Source organism: Candoia aspera, chromosome 3 (assembly GCF_035149785.1).
Source record: "Candoia aspera isolate rCanAsp1 chromosome 3, rCanAsp1.hap2, whole genome shotgun sequence".
Taxonomy (NCBI): Eukaryota; Metazoa; Chordata; class Lepidosauria; order Squamata; family Boidae; genus Candoia; species Candoia aspera.
The window spans coordinates 6918067-6936732 of NC_086155.1; the positions used below are offsets into that span (position 1 = coordinate 6918067).

At 41.2% G+C, this 18666-nt stretch overlaps 1 protein-coding gene across 1 annotated transcript in view; it reads right to left on the reverse strand.

The window, feature by feature from the left end:
- The window catches only part of ARFGAP1 (ADP ribosylation factor GTPase activating protein 1), a 42274-nt gene that overhangs the window by 2554 nt on the left and 21054 nt on the right, over window positions 1-18666 (reverse strand). The window contains exons 6-11 of the mRNA XM_063296937.1: window positions 18448-18537; window positions 18016-18112; window positions 16532-16588; window positions 14498-14530; window positions 3149-3205; window positions 1769-1828 (exon numbers count right to left, since the gene is read on the reverse strand). Coding sequence (XP_063153007.1) covers window positions 1769-1828; window positions 3149-3205; window positions 14498-14530; window positions 16532-16588; window positions 18016-18112; window positions 18448-18537 — 394 coding nt within the window. The remainder of the gene's footprint in view (window positions 1-1768; window positions 1829-3148; window positions 3206-14497; window positions 14531-16531; window positions 16589-18015; window positions 18113-18447; window positions 18538-18666) is intronic.

Consider the following 18666-nt stretch of genomic DNA (forward strand, 5'->3'; position numbering starts at 1 on the left):
AAGAGAAAGGTTACAGAGTGAAAGAACAGATATAAACCCCTTCCTTTACCAACCTCTGAAACCAAGGAAGTGGAATGGGGGTTAGCAAGCAACTGTATTTCTAAGTAAGAACGTAAGCAGTGTGCTGCTGGATCAGCCCCTCGGCCCATCTAGTCCAGCAGGCCGTTCTCCCAGTAGCCAACCAACTGCCCAAGGGAGCCCGCCAGTCCCCCAGCAGAGGGCCTTCAGAGGCAGTCCCACTGCCCTCAAGACTAATAGCCACCAGGACTTCCATGAACAGAAAGCCAATCTGGCTTCTTCACCAACACAAATTAAAAAGCGCAGCGTCTATGTCTGAGCATCCAACAGGATTAAGTTCTTTCTGCTTAATGTGCTTAGGGTTAGTCAACAAATCACAGGATCTGGTTTCCTTTTTGCTTTGCTCACAACACAGTAGGAACAAGCCCATATAGTGGCTATAGTGATTTTTAAAAAAAACCAGTACGCCATATTCGTATTTTTGTTCCAGATTTAAACATACAATTAATATACAAATATATTAAAGGCCATGAGAGGAGAGGTTTGGTGGGCCTGACCTGAACCACTCCTGTACATTACCCCAAAGCCACTTCTCAAGAAAAGGACTGGACCAGATTCTGTGGAATTAGCAGACCTTTCCATGCATGCAAACACATCTGATAAAATGGACTCCCCCGATTTTATCCTAACCTTTTTTTCTTCCTTCCTTCCACACACCAGGAAGCATTCAAAATCATCATCAACATCATCATCCCAACCCATAACATTGCAAGCTAAAAGATGCTCAGCTAGGAAGGACTGAAGCAACACTGCCAGAACCTGATCCTCAGCAAAAGAGGCAGAGTTTTAAAATATTCTTGCTGAACAAAATTTAAGAAATAAGATGGCAGCTGCTACTTTATATAAAAGATGGATGCAAGTTGTTCTTGTTGAACAATACCAAAACTAAATTATTACAATTTAAAAATACCTAAAAGAAACCTGATCAAATATTCATGCTGCTGTTGGAAAAAAAATAGACATTTAAAACTAAAACCATTTGATCAAAACATATTTAACACTAGGAGGGCATTAGCACTTACCGGTTTTATTGAATAATGGCAGCAAGAACAGGAGGAGAGGGAGAAGACACATCAATTAGCAAGTTTTAGAAGGACTTGTGCTCAAATTAAGCTGTTTCCATATTCCTTTGCAATATGGCTCATCAACTGTTCTGTCCCATCATTTTTCAGCGTAGCCTTTATTAAGATGCAGCAAAGATAGGAATCAAAACTATTTTGGCAGATGCATCTTGACAGCCCAAAAGCTTTCTTTCAATTCTCACATCAATGGCACATAGGCCAACCTTTTAATTATTTTTATGAACAGTCGCTTGGAGTGTTGCTTGATACAAAGACCCAGTACAAATCTGATTAATACTAAATATTGATAAAGACAAGTTTTGGACTTGCCTCAACACCCACTTTTCCAAAACCCTCCACAGCTGAGTCAAACATGGCAGTCGTACCAGCTACGGCTGTGTTAAGGAACCTTCAAAATTTGTTTGCCGTGTAAAATCGATGTGACTTTGGAGTTAGGAATAATGGATGAATTGGCTCATGTGAGGGGGACAACCCACAGAGAGAGCTGCCTAGCAAGGCTGCCTTGCTGCAAAAGAAATCGTTCCTTGCACTGGAGCTCTGTGTGCAACAGGAATATGGAAACTGGCTTAATGCAGGGCCTCCCAGTTGCTAGGCAGGCCACTTCATACCTTGGAAGCAAAAAGCGAGACTCCCTGGGAAACGTCATCCAAAATTTTGCCATCTTTCACCTACATGAATCAAGTGGTCCAGAGTTAGATGTAGATCAAGGCAGCCTGTGAGAAAAGCTCATTACACAAATGTAAAAGGAATGGTTTCTTCCACAGTGGAACCAGGATGAGAGAGAAGACTGTTCACTAAAAAGGACGGCTCTCCACAATACTGCCAGGGGAACGCAAAGGTTGTGGATCCAACCTACTAAATTCCCAAGAAGCAAATATTCCAAGGCATTTCGTGGAAAAGAACTCTCTAATTAATTAATTAATTCTTTAATAAAAGAAATAAGTCAAGTACAAAGCAGGGGGTTGTATATTCTAAGTGCAACCCTATGTAGAATTCTGCACAAAGTTCACTGCATGCTCTCCGGCATCCATTATTTTAATCCTCAAGCACACAAAATGACTGGAACAATTTATTCTGTATCTAACGTAGACACACTGCCTTTCTAGCGGGCATTTATCATATTTGGTTATTTGCCACTGATCAGTCAAAGACTGAAAATTCCCTCATTTTTTTAGGGATACTGAAAGAGGACTGAATGCTCGGGGAAGTGCAGGTCATCAAAATGTGCTTTTATCATGGAAAGTTCGCAGAACTCTCCTGCCAAATAAGTAAGTTTCCAGCATGAAGGAAGGGTTCCAAATGGATGCTGCAACCGAGCAGTCCCCCACAAAATCCTCAAGTGATACAACCACACAATACTGCAATACTCTAAGAGAAATGACACACTGCAATCTGCTTTTCATCCATACTACAGAACCTTTGGTATACTCCATGATTGCTCTATAAAGGTAAAGGCAGTTCTATATACCCTTGGGAAAAGAAGTTGTAATTTTCTGATCGGGAAGATGTGAGTTGGCAAAAGAGGGCATGGTGGAGTTAGTAGGAGTGACTAGGGCAAGGGAAACCAAGGTACAAATTCTGGTTTAACACAGATGTCATTGGATGACCTTGGTCAACCTAACCTACCTTAGAGGGTATGGGGGAGAAAGGGAGGAGAGAATGGATTCCACCTTGAGTTCCTTTCTAGAAAGGTTGAACTACTGATGCAGTAAATGAATCAGGAATTTGAGACAGAAGGGCTGAACAGCAGGGAAAGGTGGTTGGGAAAAGCCACATTTCACACTGACTTGAACCAGCAAGTCAGAATTTTGGCTGTAGATGCCTTGAAATAAAACCGGGCAAAGTTTGGGCAGGACCTATAAGTGATGAGATTTGGGATAGTAGGATTATACTGATGCTACAGATACACATAATTCATACTGAATAAGCTTGCTGGGTTCAGAAGGAAATTGCATTTAAATCAGTCATGTACTTATTTCTAAAGTTACCTTTTCCTGTGCAGGTTTGAGAACATTTTCATTTAAAGTTTGACCTAACTCTGAAGCCTAGTTAAAAGCAAACAAAACAAAACAAAAATCAGTTAACACTTTTCCCCCCACAGGACACATCTGACATGTACCACTGCACAAAGTATCCAGTAGAGGTTCAAATTAAAAAGAAGACCAAATGGGATGCCTAAGCATTGTCCATGACAAGCAACAGAGTGAGCTTGAAACACAAGACACAAGATCACAAAAGACCAGGACACTGAGATACACAAAACAAAAGGGTTGTTACTGTATTCTTGGATGGGGGCTTTCATTGAGGTCCTGCAAGTAACAACAGACGAGAGGGATGGGCTCTTGTAAAATAAAGGGTTGTTTTAGGGGTTGCTGCACAAGTTATCATTCCCATGTTTTCCCACCCAAATGGTTTGGCTACACCTGCTGTGGCCCGACACTATACCTAGCCATATGGTAGTTTGCTTTGGGCTTAATGCAGTGCATGAATCCACTCATTATGGCATAGCATTATTTGTTAACTAGGACACTAATGGCTTGTTCAGCAAACCAAAATTAAAACATCTTGCCTTAGTGTTGTGTGAGAACCAGATCACCATGCAATCATCTAGATCAGCATCTCCACACTTCGGCAACTTTCAGATGTTTGGACTTCAACTCCCACAATTCTCTGCAATGGCCATGCTGGCTGGAGAATTGTGGGTACTGAAGGCCACAGTACATCAGGAAGTTGCCATGATTGGGAAACACTGTTCTAGTTGAAAACCCACAGGATAGCCATTTACGTAGAAGGAATGTGGTGTTACTAAAGTTGTGTGAGAAGCTAGTGGCAATGGCAACCACACATTACCATTACCTGTAGCCAAATAACTCTTTATAAAAGAAATATTCATTCCCATTTAAGAATTTCTGATTCTAGGGCACACAGTAGACTTGCTCCTGCATCGGAACCTCTTTCCACAGCTTAGAGTATACACCCTTTGCCATGATGCTGAACCCAAACATATTTAACTACTGTACTGGAAGAAGTGCAGGAAGCTTTTGTTTTAACTCAGGGAGTGCCAAGTTGTATTAATAAAATGTTGATTCCTAGCATTAATTGATAATTAATAATCAACATTGTCCAAAACCCCTTGCATTTTTATTTTGATGCCCTAGATACGGCCTGTTAAGTCTGGAGGATGTTTTTTTTTTCTTCTCTCTCTGCTCCCTTTTTGTTGACCAAAGGTAGTCCTCCAGATGACATTTTACTCCAACTCCCATCAGATCCAGTGAGAATGACCAATGGAGAGAGACACTTGGAGTTAAACATTGGGGGATGGGGGACATAAGTTCAGGAGGCCTATTCTAAAGCATCTACAATTGAAAAGAGGGTAGTGGGTCTCCAGCAAACGGATGGGAAGATTATTAACCGAAGATGCAAAGAGCGAAAAAGAAATGGAGTAACTTGCATCTTGATTTTCTAGAAGATACATGCTCTGCAAACATCTCCTCTCTGCTTACAATGCTGAAGGTCTTGATTGTCCTTTTCGATCTGCTAAACGCCCAGCTTCAGTTTTGGGGATGTGATCCTTTCCGCCATTAACCAGGACCAAGAAGAACTCTTATGATCCTCACATCTGTTTGTAAGTACACAATATGTTCTTGCTATTCTTGCTTATTGGTTACCTTGGGGAGATTCTGTTAGTTTCTTATTCTTAAATAGAGTGACATCTAATTATGGCTAAAGAATGGGATGAATGGCTTTTGCAGTGCACTTTGAGGAAAAACCAAGGAAGGCCATGTGTGTTCTTTAGAGGGACTGCAGAGGGGTTAGGCAAGTAGCTCAAGATGCCTGTTGCAGGCAGTCTTGGGAAAATTCTTGCTCTTGCCCCGGAAACAATTCCTAACTTGTTGATCGTATTTTGACACCTCCATTTATTTTCGCGCTACATTTCTGTAGCCCAGAACTTCACAAATGTGGCCGGCATCCTCTGTAACTGTGGCCAACCCTGTGGATGCCATGGGTCCTCCATACCTATTTGCACCCTAATCAGTATCCTTGGTTAGGGCAAGCATTTGCACCACGAATGAAATACAAATTTCTTGGCCATGGAGTGTTGAATGTTGGAATCCCTGATCCATAAAAGGCACACTGATTCAGCAGAAGTTGGACTGGGTCCTGCAACCTCTTCTCTCCCATTAAGGTGGTCTTCTGAGAAATATTGCTTACTGACCCCAAATCCAAAGCTTTCTCTCATACAGCAAATGCATCTCATTCATGATCACGACCCGCTCCCATGGCAAATGAGCTCTGGATGTTAACATTTACAAAACAGTATGGGTTTAAATATATATATATATATATATATATGTTTAAGACTCTTGCTAAGGCAGCCTATTTTGAGCAAGCTGAAGGAGACGTTACAGAAAGATGCAGACAATACTGTTTGACAAAAATGACGGTGGCTTTGCCCGGAGAGTGTGCCCGTGTGGGAGGATAAAAGGTGGAAGGGACAACACAGCTAGCAGCAAGATGTACAAATTCAGCACAGTTACACAGCACCCATGCACGAGAAGAGAGGGCTTTACCGGCTCTGCCTGCTGTTTCTGGCCCCAAAACTTTACGCCAGGCAGCACAAGAAAGGCAGCAAAGGAAGTAGAAGAACCAACTTTTAGCAAAAGATCTAAAGCACTCATTTTATCCTAGGCAAGAAAGCAAGATATTTATTCCTACTAACAAAAGTGGCAAATCTGTTGTTTGACATGCCAAACCGAATTGCCATCACAGCCAGACTGAAAGCAACAACTCAACTTGCTAATTTGAGAAACTGATTGTCATTTATGATAACCCCATCTGAAAAAAGAAGGAACATGGCTGCTGAAGTGGCTTGTCAGGAAAGCTGAGGAGAGCTAATTCCAGTTCAGTGCTTGGTAATGGAGTGGAGTGCAAACTGTTTCAACCTGAAGCCTTTCAAATTCAAAACACTTTGTTTCAGGCATCCTTATAAAATAGACAAAGAAGATGGAAAAAAATCCATCACATGCTTCAAGTGCCTGTTGCTCATTCAAAACTAGGTGTTTTATGTTCAAGACAAGGTGTTTTGAATTCAGGTTAGTTTGATTCAAAATGTTGTGAATATCTCTAGTGCCTTGAATAAATAAATATGTGTGTGGCTACTAATACTACTCAACAAGATTTTAAGCAGAGTCCCTCTGGTGGGAGGAGATGGGCGGTGACAAATTTGATAAATAAATTAATAAAAAATAAAATAAGCTAGCAGCTATGGAAGCATTATGACTTCTGTTAGAAAGAATAAAAGAAAAACAAGGTAATATCAAAATAATCCTATCCTGTTTAAGAAGCAAATATCTTCTTTAAATTCAGTTAACGGCTTAAGACAGGGGTTGCAAACTTCCTGGCCTTGGGTATTAATGCATTGGAGCCCAAATATTCCCTTCCCCAAAAACAAACGTGTGTGATTATGGTGTGCTTACTGTCTTCAGTCAAAAGCTTCCCTTACTTCGGAGAGCAAAATCACATCTTAGGGCTGAATCTTTAATGCCAACCCCTGGCTTAAGATCTCCCACAATTTACTATACAGGTAGTTCTCGCTTAATGACTGTTTATTTAACAATGGTCCAAAGGTATGATGGCCCAGAAAAAGTGATTTACAACCTGTACTCGCACTTATGACTGTCGCAAACCGTCGCACCATCCCCATGGTCACATGATTGCAATTGGGGCACTTGGCAGCTGGCTCACATTTACAACCAGTTGCAGCATCCTGCAGTCATGTGATCACAATTTGTGACCTTTTTTGCTGGTTTCCAGCAAACAAGTCCACTGGGGAAGCTGGTTTCACTTAATCACCATAATAAAAATGGTCATAAAATCAGGTCCAGTCACATGGTGACTCATTTAATGACCACACCGCTTAATAACCAGTTTTCCAGTCCCTATTGTGGTTGCTAAGTGAGGACTACTTGTAGTTATATAGAGCCTGAACATATAATGAAACTGATTTACTTATTTTACACTTGCTTGTTTTCAAATCAAATACAGACCTCAAAACATTCTAAATTTTATTTTGCACAATTTGGGGAAAATTTAGAGCAGCTTCCCAGAAACAGGAAATTCTAGCAAAAATGTATTAAATGTTATTAGCACAAATATGACTCCCAAGTAGTTGGGGTTCATGTTTGTGCTAATAACATTTAATACAAGTAGTTGGGCTTTTTACCTATGATGCAAGCTCTTCCAGCATCTTTATGCTCATCATGGGAGATAAGCTAAGCAGAAATGACACTTGTATGGACAGGCTTTCCGGACACAACCTCCACAACAATGCCCACTTGAAGAAAGGATTACACAATCGCAAGAGCCGCACTATTCATCTGCGCCACTCCACACCTGGACAAGTCAGTTCCTACAAATGGCACCATGAAGGTATGACTGTAAGGCAGCCGTTCTCTCCCACTGGGACTCCAGTCTAGCATCCCTAAACATCAAGGAATGATTTACATCTAACGCAATTCTCGCTCAGACACTACTTCATAAACTGAATATTTGGAGTTGACATGTGATGGTTCTAAACAATAATAAGAGGTTGTATAGTTTTATGCAGAGATCATGGAATCTATTCCAACATTACGTTAGACCAGTGTTTCTCAGCCTCAACAACTTGAATGGGTATGGACTTCAACTCCCAGAATTCCCCAGCCAGCATGCTGGCTGGGGAATTCTGGGAGTTGAAGTCCATATCTGTTCAAGTTGCTGAGGTTGAGAAACACTGCATTAGACAGTTTGCTCCGTAGACATATTCATGTCTCCTTAATTTGTCCGTGTCAAGGAAAAGTCTTAATATGACAATAATTCATTCAGTAGTTTGCAGGCAAAATGTAAGATATGTATAAATCATGTGATGTACAAGAAGAGTATAAACTGAACCTAGGTTCTATTTGTTTCACACTATTATTATTAGATTTTCATCCTACTCTTCCTTCCTTTCTTTCCATCTATCGAACTATCTATCTACAGTTGTAATCGAAATTATTCAAGCCTCATTTCAAATCAGTTTGATTGTCAAAATGTACAGACTTTCAGCTGTTTGCAATGAACAAATCAAACAAAAGCAATTGAAATAGCTCAACACAATGAATGCTTCAAGTGGTGTCCCCAAAGTCAACTTATAATGACTTCTCCAGTCTCAAAATTATTCAACCCCTTCATGGCAAGCACCTTCAGTACTTAGTAGAGCACCCTTTTGCTGTTATGACCTTCTGCAAACGAGATGCATAGCCAGACACCAGCTTCTGGCAGCGTTCCTGAGGAATCTTAGCCCATTCCTCGTGAGCAATGGCCTCCAGTTCAGTAATGTTCTTGGGTTTGTGTGCTGCGACCGCCTTCTTCAAATCCCACCAGAGATTTTCTATGGGGTTCAAGTCAGGTGACTGTGATGGTCACTGTAGAATCTTCCAGGACTTCTTCTGCATCCAAGCTTTACTGGAATTTGAGGTATGCTTGGGATCATTGTCCTGTTGGAAGGTCCAATGACGCCCAAGCTTCAGCTTCGTTACGGACAGTGTGGCGTTTTCTCCTAGGATTTCCTGATACGTCAATGAATCTATTGTGCCATCCGCACGCTGCAGGCTTCCAGTGCCAGAGGACGCAAAGTAACCCCAGAGCATCACCGAGCCCCCACCATGCTTAACTGTAGGCAGAGTGTTCTTTTCAGCACATGCTTCATTCTTCTTCCTCCAGACATACCGCTGATCCATCAGGCCAAAAACTTCCAGTTTTGTTTCATCGCTCCACAGAACAGAATTCCAAAACTTCTGTGGCTTATTTATATGATTTTGAGCGTATTAGAGCCGACTCTTCTTGTGCTTTTGGGTCAGTAGTGGTGTAGGTCTTGAGTCCTGGCATGGAAACCTGTGTTTGGTACGTGCCTTACTGTGCCCACTGAAACCTCTGCCTGTTGCCACCAAGTCTTGCTGCAGGTCTTTTCCAGTCACTCGAGGGTTTCTCTCCACCTGCCTTCTCAGAAATCTGGTTGCAGCCATTGACAGCTTCCTTCTGCCCCGTCCAGGTAGTGTCACCACTGTTCCTTGAACTCTGAACTTGCGAACTCTACTTCCAACGGTGTCTCTAGGAACATTCAGTACCTTTGCTACCCTTTTGTATCCTGTTCCTTGTTTGTGAAGGGCGATGATCTCTCCTCTTAACCTTTTGGACCATTCTTTTGACTTAGCCAGACTGTATTTCTAACATGCAGTCAAATGTGACACTCGACCTGTTAATGTTTCCTACTGCAGATTAAGGTTGCTATAGTAACTAATCATTTTGGGTGAAGAGGTTGAATTTGATTGTCTCCTTTTCACGTGCTTGATGGCTGCATCACCTGGGGGGAGGAACCTGCCCCGACTGCTTGTTAGTTCCTCTTTTCCTTTTGTGCAGGCATGTAGTAAGCCAGGCTGCTCTCATTGAGAGCCAAGTCCTTTAAATATGTTTTGCTTTTGTTTTGCTTTCTGTAAATAAATTTTTTTTTTAATTTCTATTAATTTCTATAAAATTTTTATAGAAATGCCTGGTGTGTGACTTTTCTGATCTCTCCTGGGCCAAAGGCCTTCCCAGCAATCTGCCAACAGGTTATGTGCCCGGTAAACAGCCCAGTAAGCCCAGTAAAACCCAGAGAGAAGAGAGAGATCAGCTCCACACCTCATGCACAATTTAAAGGTAGGTAGCAAAGACCTGTGAAGATTTTCTTTGGAGCCGCCTGGAGATTTTCCATCAACTGCGGGTCTACAGGACACAGAAGCCAGCTGAGGTGACTTGCAAAAGAAGGAAGAAGCCATGGCTACCTCCCAGCCCTCAGCGATGCCTCTGGAGCGCCTATCAGAGACCAACTATTTGAATTGGGCCCTGGAGATGGAGATATATCTTCGCAGAGAGAATCTTTGGCTGCCAATTGGTGAGCAAACCCCCCCAAATCCCAGTGCTGAATGGCTGAGACAGGATGAGCGGGCTAGAGCCACCATTATCCTGGGAGTTGAGGACAATCAGCTAGTCCACGTGCGAGGCATGCAGTCTGCAAAGCAACTTTGGGACGCTTTGAGAGACTTATATGTAAAGGCAACAGCAGGGAGTGAAGTTACCCTGATGAAAAAGCTGTACAAAGCCTACCTTGCAGAAGGAGATAGCCTTCCTGAGCACCTGCATTATATTCAGCAGCTGTTTGTTGAGTTACAGGAGAGAGGAATGGAATTTACACCTCTCACAAAATCATACATCCTCCTGTCCTCACTAAATGAAACGTGGGACACACTGATTTATTCCCTGGAGGCTATGCCTGAAACAGACCTCACCCCATCGTATGTTACACAGCGCTTACTCGCTGAATGGGAGAAGAGAGAGGAAAGATCCCCCCCATCTCTTCTGGAAAGCTGCAAGACCAGAAAACAAGGGAAAAAAAGGGAAAGGAAGCTGAGGCCACAGCACTAGCCAGCCAGCGATGCTTCACCTGTGGTTCAGCTGGTCATTTGCAGAAAGACTGTGCCTTGAGAACCAAGAGTAGAAAGACAAAGAAGAACACAAGGGCAACACAGAAGAAGGCTCTTCAGACAACCCAAATTGCACAGGTTGCTGAGAAGGGTAATTCTGATGTATGGGTGTTAGATTCCAGGGCCAACTGTCATTTATGTAATTGTAAAAGCTCTTTTGTGTCACTGTCTAAAACTGAAAGACAAAGTGTATCTTTGGCTGATGGGTCTGTGACCAAAATTATGGGACAAGGTGACTTGTATTTATCCTGCTTAGGAGAAACTGTAAAAGGTGTGTTGTATGTGCCAAATTTACAATCAAACCTTTTATCTGTGGCACAATTGGCTGCAACAGGGTATATCATAACATTTAAGAAAAATAGTTGTGAGATACGTAAAAATGGGAAATTGTGTGCTACTGGTATGTTAAAAGACTCCTTGTACATTGTGCAAAATGCAAGGAAGCCAAGCTGCAAGGCTGCAGTTGGCAACACTCCATATCGTGACCAATGTGTACACCTGATGCACAGGAGATTTGGTCATGCTAATTTCAAGTATATAGCACAAATGCCACAGCTGTGTGCTGACCTAACGATAAAACCCTGTGACAAATACTTAGACTGTGTAGTTTGCAAAGAATGCAAAACACTAAAAGCTCCTGTGAGTAAGCACAGTGACAGAGTTACAACTAGACCTTTGGAAATTGTACACTCTGACATTATTGGTCCTTTTGCTCCAAGTCTTGGACAAGCAAGGTATGCAATGACCATCATGGATGATTTCTCAAGATACACATTTATCCACATCTTAAAACATAAAGATGAGGCATTTGAGAAATTTAAAAGTTTTGTGACATGGGCAAATGGAAAATTCCCTAGGCCTGTATCTGCACTCCAATGTGATAGAGGAGGAGAATACCTTTCTCACAAATTCAGAAGGTTCCTAGTGGAAAAGGGGATAGAACAAATTCTTTCTAACTCTTACACCCCTCAGCAAAATGTGTTGCTGAAAGAAAGGGCAGAACCTTGCAAAATGCGATGGAATGCATGATTAAAGATTCACATTTATCTTTTAAGTATTGGGGAGAGGCCATATCTACTGCTTGTTATGTACAAAACAGATTGTATAACTCTGTGATTCAGGACGCTCCATTCCATTTGTTTTATGGTGTGAAACCAAAGGTAAACCATCTTAGAGTGTTTGGTAGCACTGCATGGGTTCATATTCCAAAACAACAGAGAAGGAAAGGAGGCCCCACAACAAAGAAAGCCATCTTTGTTGGCTATGAACAAAGCCAGAGGAGCTACAGGTTCATAATGGGAGAGAAATTGATAATTAGCAAAAGCGCTTCTTTTGCTGAACAAAACTGGGGGAGATTAAATTCTAGCTCTCCAGTTGATCTGACCACCACAAGAGAACAGCAAGGACTTGCTGATGGTGATCTTTTGCCTGATGAGGACATTAAACCAGAAAAGCAAACTGAAGATCTGTCTGATGAGACAGATGCTTCTCAGGAAAGTGATAGGAGTCAAAATGTAAGCCCTGTATTACCTCGTAGATCTCAGAAGAGTAATAAAGGCGTTCCTCCATCATGCTTTCAGGCTGAAACAGTAAAGGCTTTTCACATATTCACGGAACCTGAGTCTTTAGAACAAGTGAATGCTTTACCACCTGAGATTGCACAAAATTGGCATTCTGCCATACAACAGGAATTAGCATCCTTGAAAGAAAATAAAACATGGAAACTGGTAAATCTACCTCCCAATGAACGCTGTCTGGGTTGTAGGTGGTTTTTCAAACTGAAAAGGGATGCTGATGGCAAAATCCAAAAATATAAAGCAAGGTTGGTTGCAAAAGGGTTCACTCAAAGGAAAGATTTAGATTTTGACAAGACTTTTGCACCAGTTACTAAAGGTGAATCAATTAGATTACTGTTAAAAGTTGCTGCACTCAAGGGAATGTCAGTTAACCACTATGACATTCAAACTGCATTTCTCTATGGTGATTTAGACCACAAATTATACATGCAGCAACCCCCTGGCTATGAAAAAGGGGAGAATCTAGTCTGTGAACTGCAGAAGTCAATCTATGGCTTAAAACAAGCTGCTAGATCCTGGAACCAAAAATTAGATGAAAAACTGCAGAATTTTGGTTTTGAAAAAGGAAAAGCAGATCCATGTGTATATATGAAGAAGGACAAACAAGGCTGTATGTATCTGTACATTTATGTTGATGATTTGCTGCTGTTCACATCAACAGAAAAACAAAGGCTTGATTTTGAAGCCTACATGAAAAGCCATTTCATATTAAAAAGCCTTTGAGTTGTGACAAATAACCTAGGTTTGGAAAAAGACAGAGAGGAGGATGGTAGCTTTCTGTTAAACCAAAGGGGAGATAATGTTAAAATAATGTGAATGGAAAGACATACAGAGTTGTCAAAGAAGATTGGTTTGCATCTTAATCTGTAGTATAAAAAGGGGAGTGTTAATGTTTCCTACTGCAGATTAAGGTTGCTATAGTAACTAATCATTTTGGCCGGGTGAAGAGGTTGAATTTGATTGTCTCCTTTTCACGTGCTTGATGGCTGCATCGCCTGGGGGGAGGAACCTGCCCCGACTGCTTGTTAGTTCCTCTTTTCCTTTTGTGCAGGCATGTAGTAAGCCAGGCTGCTCTCATTGAGAGCCAAGTCCTTTAAATATGTTTTGCTTTTGTTTTGCTTTCTGTAAATAAAATTATTTTTATAGAAATGCCTGGTGTGTGACTTTTCTGATCTCTCCTGGGCCAAAGGCTTTCCCAGCAATCTGCCAACACAACCAACCCCCAGCCACTTCAGGTATTTCATGTGTTCCAGCTCAAGCACACCTGGTGCAACCCATGAAGTCCTTGATTAGTTGCATCAGGTGTGCTTGAGACAACAACTGTTTTGCATACTGTATGTGTGCTGTTGTGATGGATTCTATTCAGGGGGGTTGAATCATTTCGAGACTGGAGAAGGCATGATAAGTTGCATTTTCAGTTGACTTTGGGGACACCACTTGAAGCATTCGTTGTGTTGAGCTACTTCAATTGCTTTTGTTTGATTTGTTCATTGCAAACAGCTGAAAGTCTGTACATTTTGACAATCAACCTGATTTGCAATGGGGGTTGAATAATTTCGATTACAACTGTATCTATCTATCTATCTATCTATCTATCTATCTATCTATCTATCTATCTATCTATCTATCGTATCTATCTATACATCCAATGACTGCTTTTGCACAAGATGTAGCTTTGATGGATACCAGCAAGCTACACAGCTTAGAAACTGCTGTCCACAGTCTGCAGGGCTTACAACTGCTGTCCAAATACAGGGGCTGGAAACACCACAGGAAACATACATAATACAAACCAAAGAGTTATCATCCAGCCTGTTGCAACCAGAAGTCCCAGGATACAGCGAATAAGCTGTGGAAAGTTGCTTCCAGCTGCATTTGGAAAGGATAAGAAATAGGGCGTGCCTTGCTACCGAAGTCTAACAAGGTTGACGTACTGGGTTATTCCAACGGCCTGAAACTTGGCTGTACGATTTACTGCTAACACAAGCTGATGCTAAGGGCAAAAACAAAGCAGATTCTCACTGACACTATAGATATGGTTCAAGACAGCAGCAAGTAACTAACTAGGCAGCTAAAAAGTCAATGGGTTCACCCCTTGCTTTCATCTGCTATTTAACTAAGCACATAGCGATCTATGTTAGAAGATTCAGGAAATCAAACTGCAAGGAAAAGAGAACTAAGAAAAGGTTTTTAGCGTTGAGTAGTTTGTGAGAGTTACCTTTTGAGTTGCCTGAGACCCAAACTTGGTAGCCTGTTGACAAAAGCAGAATTGGCTTATTTCAATCTCATGTGTCCTTTTGGAGATCAAAAATTCAAACACTCTGCAAATTCTAACATTCTTTTAAACTTTTTTTTAAGTACACCTAACTCCTACCACCTGAAGGAACTGGAAGCAACTATGTCCCCAGATCCCAAATTATGTGTTGTTAGAGTCCATCCTTGCATGAGGTTTTTAACACTACCCAAACATATTCTACTAATTCCTTTATTTTTTATTAGGCTGACCACCTTTCATACCTTCTGAAACAATCTTATGAAACTATCAAGTTTGAAAGCTATAAGGGAAAAAACAGAGAACACACAGATGCAAAAACAAGAAAATGCAAGGTACGATGGTAGATATAAGTGCAATTATTACAGACATCATCTCAGTAATAATATTCTTGGCGGGCAACAACAAGTTTTATAACTTTTCATTGTGAGCCTTCACATTTAACAGTGAAAGCCAGTGTTTCTCAACCTTGAAAACTTTAAGATGGGTGGACTTCAACTCCCAGAATTCCCTAGCCAGCATGGCAGGCTGGAGAATTCTGGGAATTGAAGTACACACATCTTAAAGTTGCCGAGGTTGAGAAACACTAGTCTAAGCAATATTTTTACACATTTGTCAGAACCATGCTTACTTAATATTGCAATGAAATACCTAAGCAATTTTACATTTAAACAGCAGATGGTCTAAAAGATACCAGAACGCAATGCATGAAAAGAATGTAGGCTGGTTATTCAAGGCCACTTAACATTACAATTTCTCCTGAAGTCAGCTATCTGTAAACATCTTGGCCATTCCCAAACATGCTTTTTGAAAATGATTAGAAAAGCAAAAATAACAGCTTTTTAAAAGATGAAATAAATCTACAAAAATTAGATAGAAAATGTCCACAAGCCAAGGTGACATACTTTGGAATGTAAGAACCTACTGATAGATATGTGCACAGTCATGTCAAGATCTTGTTTTGAGAGAAACACTAGTTTTTTGTTGGAAATGGAATACTGGCCTAGATGGTCCTTTCCAGAATGTTTTGTATTTCCTAAAAGGAAGCTCTTTAAATATGTGGGTAGGATGGGGAAAACTAAATGAAGACGAAAACCGTATCTGATCAGTGCAACAAGTTTTGGTCCTGCAGAAGAGACATGCAGTTTGGACTCTGCTTTATGCGGCAAAATGGGTTGGACTACCACTGCTTACAGCATTCAGTGGCAGGTATTTTAAAAGATAACCCTTCTCTGAGGAAGGATTCAGACAAGCTCTTGCTTCACCTGACAGCTGCAATCAGTACCATTCACAAAAGCACGGCCCTCTAAGAGTTTCACTGGAGTGGTGGCATTCATACAGAATAAGACAACTCTGGTATATACAGGTTCCTGTAAATAAACTGAATTCTTATGCATGCAAGCGATTGACTGCTGCTTGGTTCCTATGATGTGATGGGTTACATCAATCAGGAATGGCTTGCTTAGCATCTGATCTGAATTCAGGATCCTAGCCTGCTTCTCCATTTACATATCTAAAGAGTTCAGGTTCAGTCTGGTTTATGAATCCTGGTTTGTAGTGAGAAAAAAGTCAGGACAGCCACGTTCAGGTGGCATGGCAGACAAGGCATTTCTCATTTCTTCACCCGCATCTACTAAACTAAGAGTCAAATGGACAGGAATGCACTTTATATAGAAGCCTACATGTGCAATATATAGAAGCACAAATGTATGTTACAAATCTAGCTTATTATTCCATGCAGATGTGGCCAGTGATTTCCCAAAACCCGAGATGATAAAATCACTGTAATGCCAAGACATATTTAACAAATTTAGCTGACCCAAAATATATGGGGGGACAGAAGACTAGCATTAGTTTTTGGCTATTAGTTATGACTCTTAACGTTTTTATGAGACTTCTTCCTGTAAAAAAAGTTTATATAAGAAATCCATCAGAAAATAAAATGAATAGATCCATTTGCCAGTCAGAATGTTTACTTACACCCTCTTTAGCTGCAGAAGCGAACTTGCTTGCTCCAGATGTGAAACTACTCCATCCCTGGAGAGAGAGATAGAAAGGCAGTAATCCTGCTTCATGGAGACACTGTTTTGATATGCAATATGTCTAAAAGCACCTAGCTTACACATCTGGACATGAGTCTGTAACTGGAATGCACAAAACGTAGCCACAGCTATTCACTGGTGCAGAGTCCATGCACTTAAGACAGAACTGGGAAATTTGCAAATGAATCAAAGGGAATTTAATGTAATGTAAGCCACCCAGAGTCGCTTTTATAGGCACTTTTTGACACAGAATGAAACCTGAAGGAAGAGTTGGTTTCACTTCTGCTTCATTTTAGCTGGCCCAGATCAGCTGCAGGCAGCAGCGTTTTCACCCTTCCAAAGCTTTATAGCAGCGTTGGCACCTTAAGAAGTGTGGACTTCAACTCCCAGAATTCCCCAGCCAAGTTTGAAAAACACTGCTTTAGAGTATATTTGAGTGCATATAGCACAAATATGTTCTGGTCAGTCTGGGGAACAAAAGGGGATATTTGTGTCAGATACAGACCAAAACATGGCTTTCTGGGACAGAAGTGCTGGGGGGGTGGAGGGGAGGGCGGGTTTGAAAGTAGGAAAAAAACACAGATGAAGGTTTTCCTTGGCCAAGTAGGTGTGGGTCTTGATGGCCGCAGAGGAAGAGAAGAGAGAGGTGCAGAGAAGATCAGGAAGGGCAGTTGGGCCAGTGAGAGATGCTGCATGGAGTTCTCAGCAATGGCAGCCAGAAGGGGAGAGAGGAGGGGAGGCAGTGAAGGTGGTAAGAAGACCAGGATCTGGTGCACAGACCATGCTAAATAGGAGGAAGAGGACAATCTGCACCAGCCGTGTCCTCCTTGCCCTGTAATATCATCCTGGGATCCCTTTAAATTGTGTTTTGTTCAAAATCCAGAACTGAATGAAATATTCTGATCTGGTCTGAAACGGTTTATCAGAATGCAATGGGTTATTTGAAATGTATTTTCCATTTCACGCACCCAGCTACTGAGTCAGCATTTACTGAAAACCCTATATAGAAGTAAGAAAGGTCAGCACCAAGACACAGTCCCTCAGTTAACACAAATATTGTTATATTGCAATCTTATAATAGGGGATGAAATATGACAACCTTGTAAACTAAAAAAAAGATCAGTAACATAGGAGTAAATTATCATTTTTGATTGGATGCTAGAAAAGTATATATACGATCAAAGACATTCACACGCTTTTATCCAACCAATTCCCAGTATACAGTTCTTCATTTTTCAAGATTATACTCTAATGACTGAAATAATCTAAAACTGTAAATCTCTTCAACTGTTACTTCAGACAGGAGTAAAACCATCCAATCATACTAGGATTCCTAACTTTCTTATTTTAAAAAATATTAGAAATGACAGCAAAGTCAAGCAACATCTTAAATTAGCACACTTACGAAAAACATCTACTTACTGAATAGAGAGAAGACATGGCATTATTGAGGAAGTCATCTTCCTTTTTGGGAGGAGTAACTGTGTTCCCAAACCCCACATAGCGATTCTCTTGGCCGCTGAATTGGAACACAAAAGGAAGGAAGGATTTATAATCAAAATACATTTGCTGGTCTTTAAAGTGCTGTGAGAGCCAGTTTGGTGTGGTGGTGAAGGCCGAAACCAGGAGACCATGAGTTCTAGTCCCACCTTAGGCACAAAGCCAGCTGGGGACCTCGGGCCAGTCACGTTCTCTCAGCCCTAGGAAGCAGGCAATGGCAAGCCACTTCTGAAAAACCTTGCCAAGAAAACTGCAGGGACTTCTTCAGGCAGTTACCCTGAGTTAAAACTGACTTGAGGCATAAAATAAAAGGTTCTTCAAGGCCTTTTGCTGAATTCCATATAAAATATTTACCTTTGATAGGAACCAACTTCATCATTTAACCAGTCTTCAAATGCTTTATCAGAAGCGGTACCAGCATTCTGCGGTTGCCCCACAGAGCTTCTGCCGAAAACAACAACATAAAAATGAAATCATACAAAAGACAAAACGTATAAATTGTAAGTGCAGGTTTCTTGTCTCATACTGCATCATGCAAACTGCAACCCTACTAACCTAGGAAGGCTGCATGCA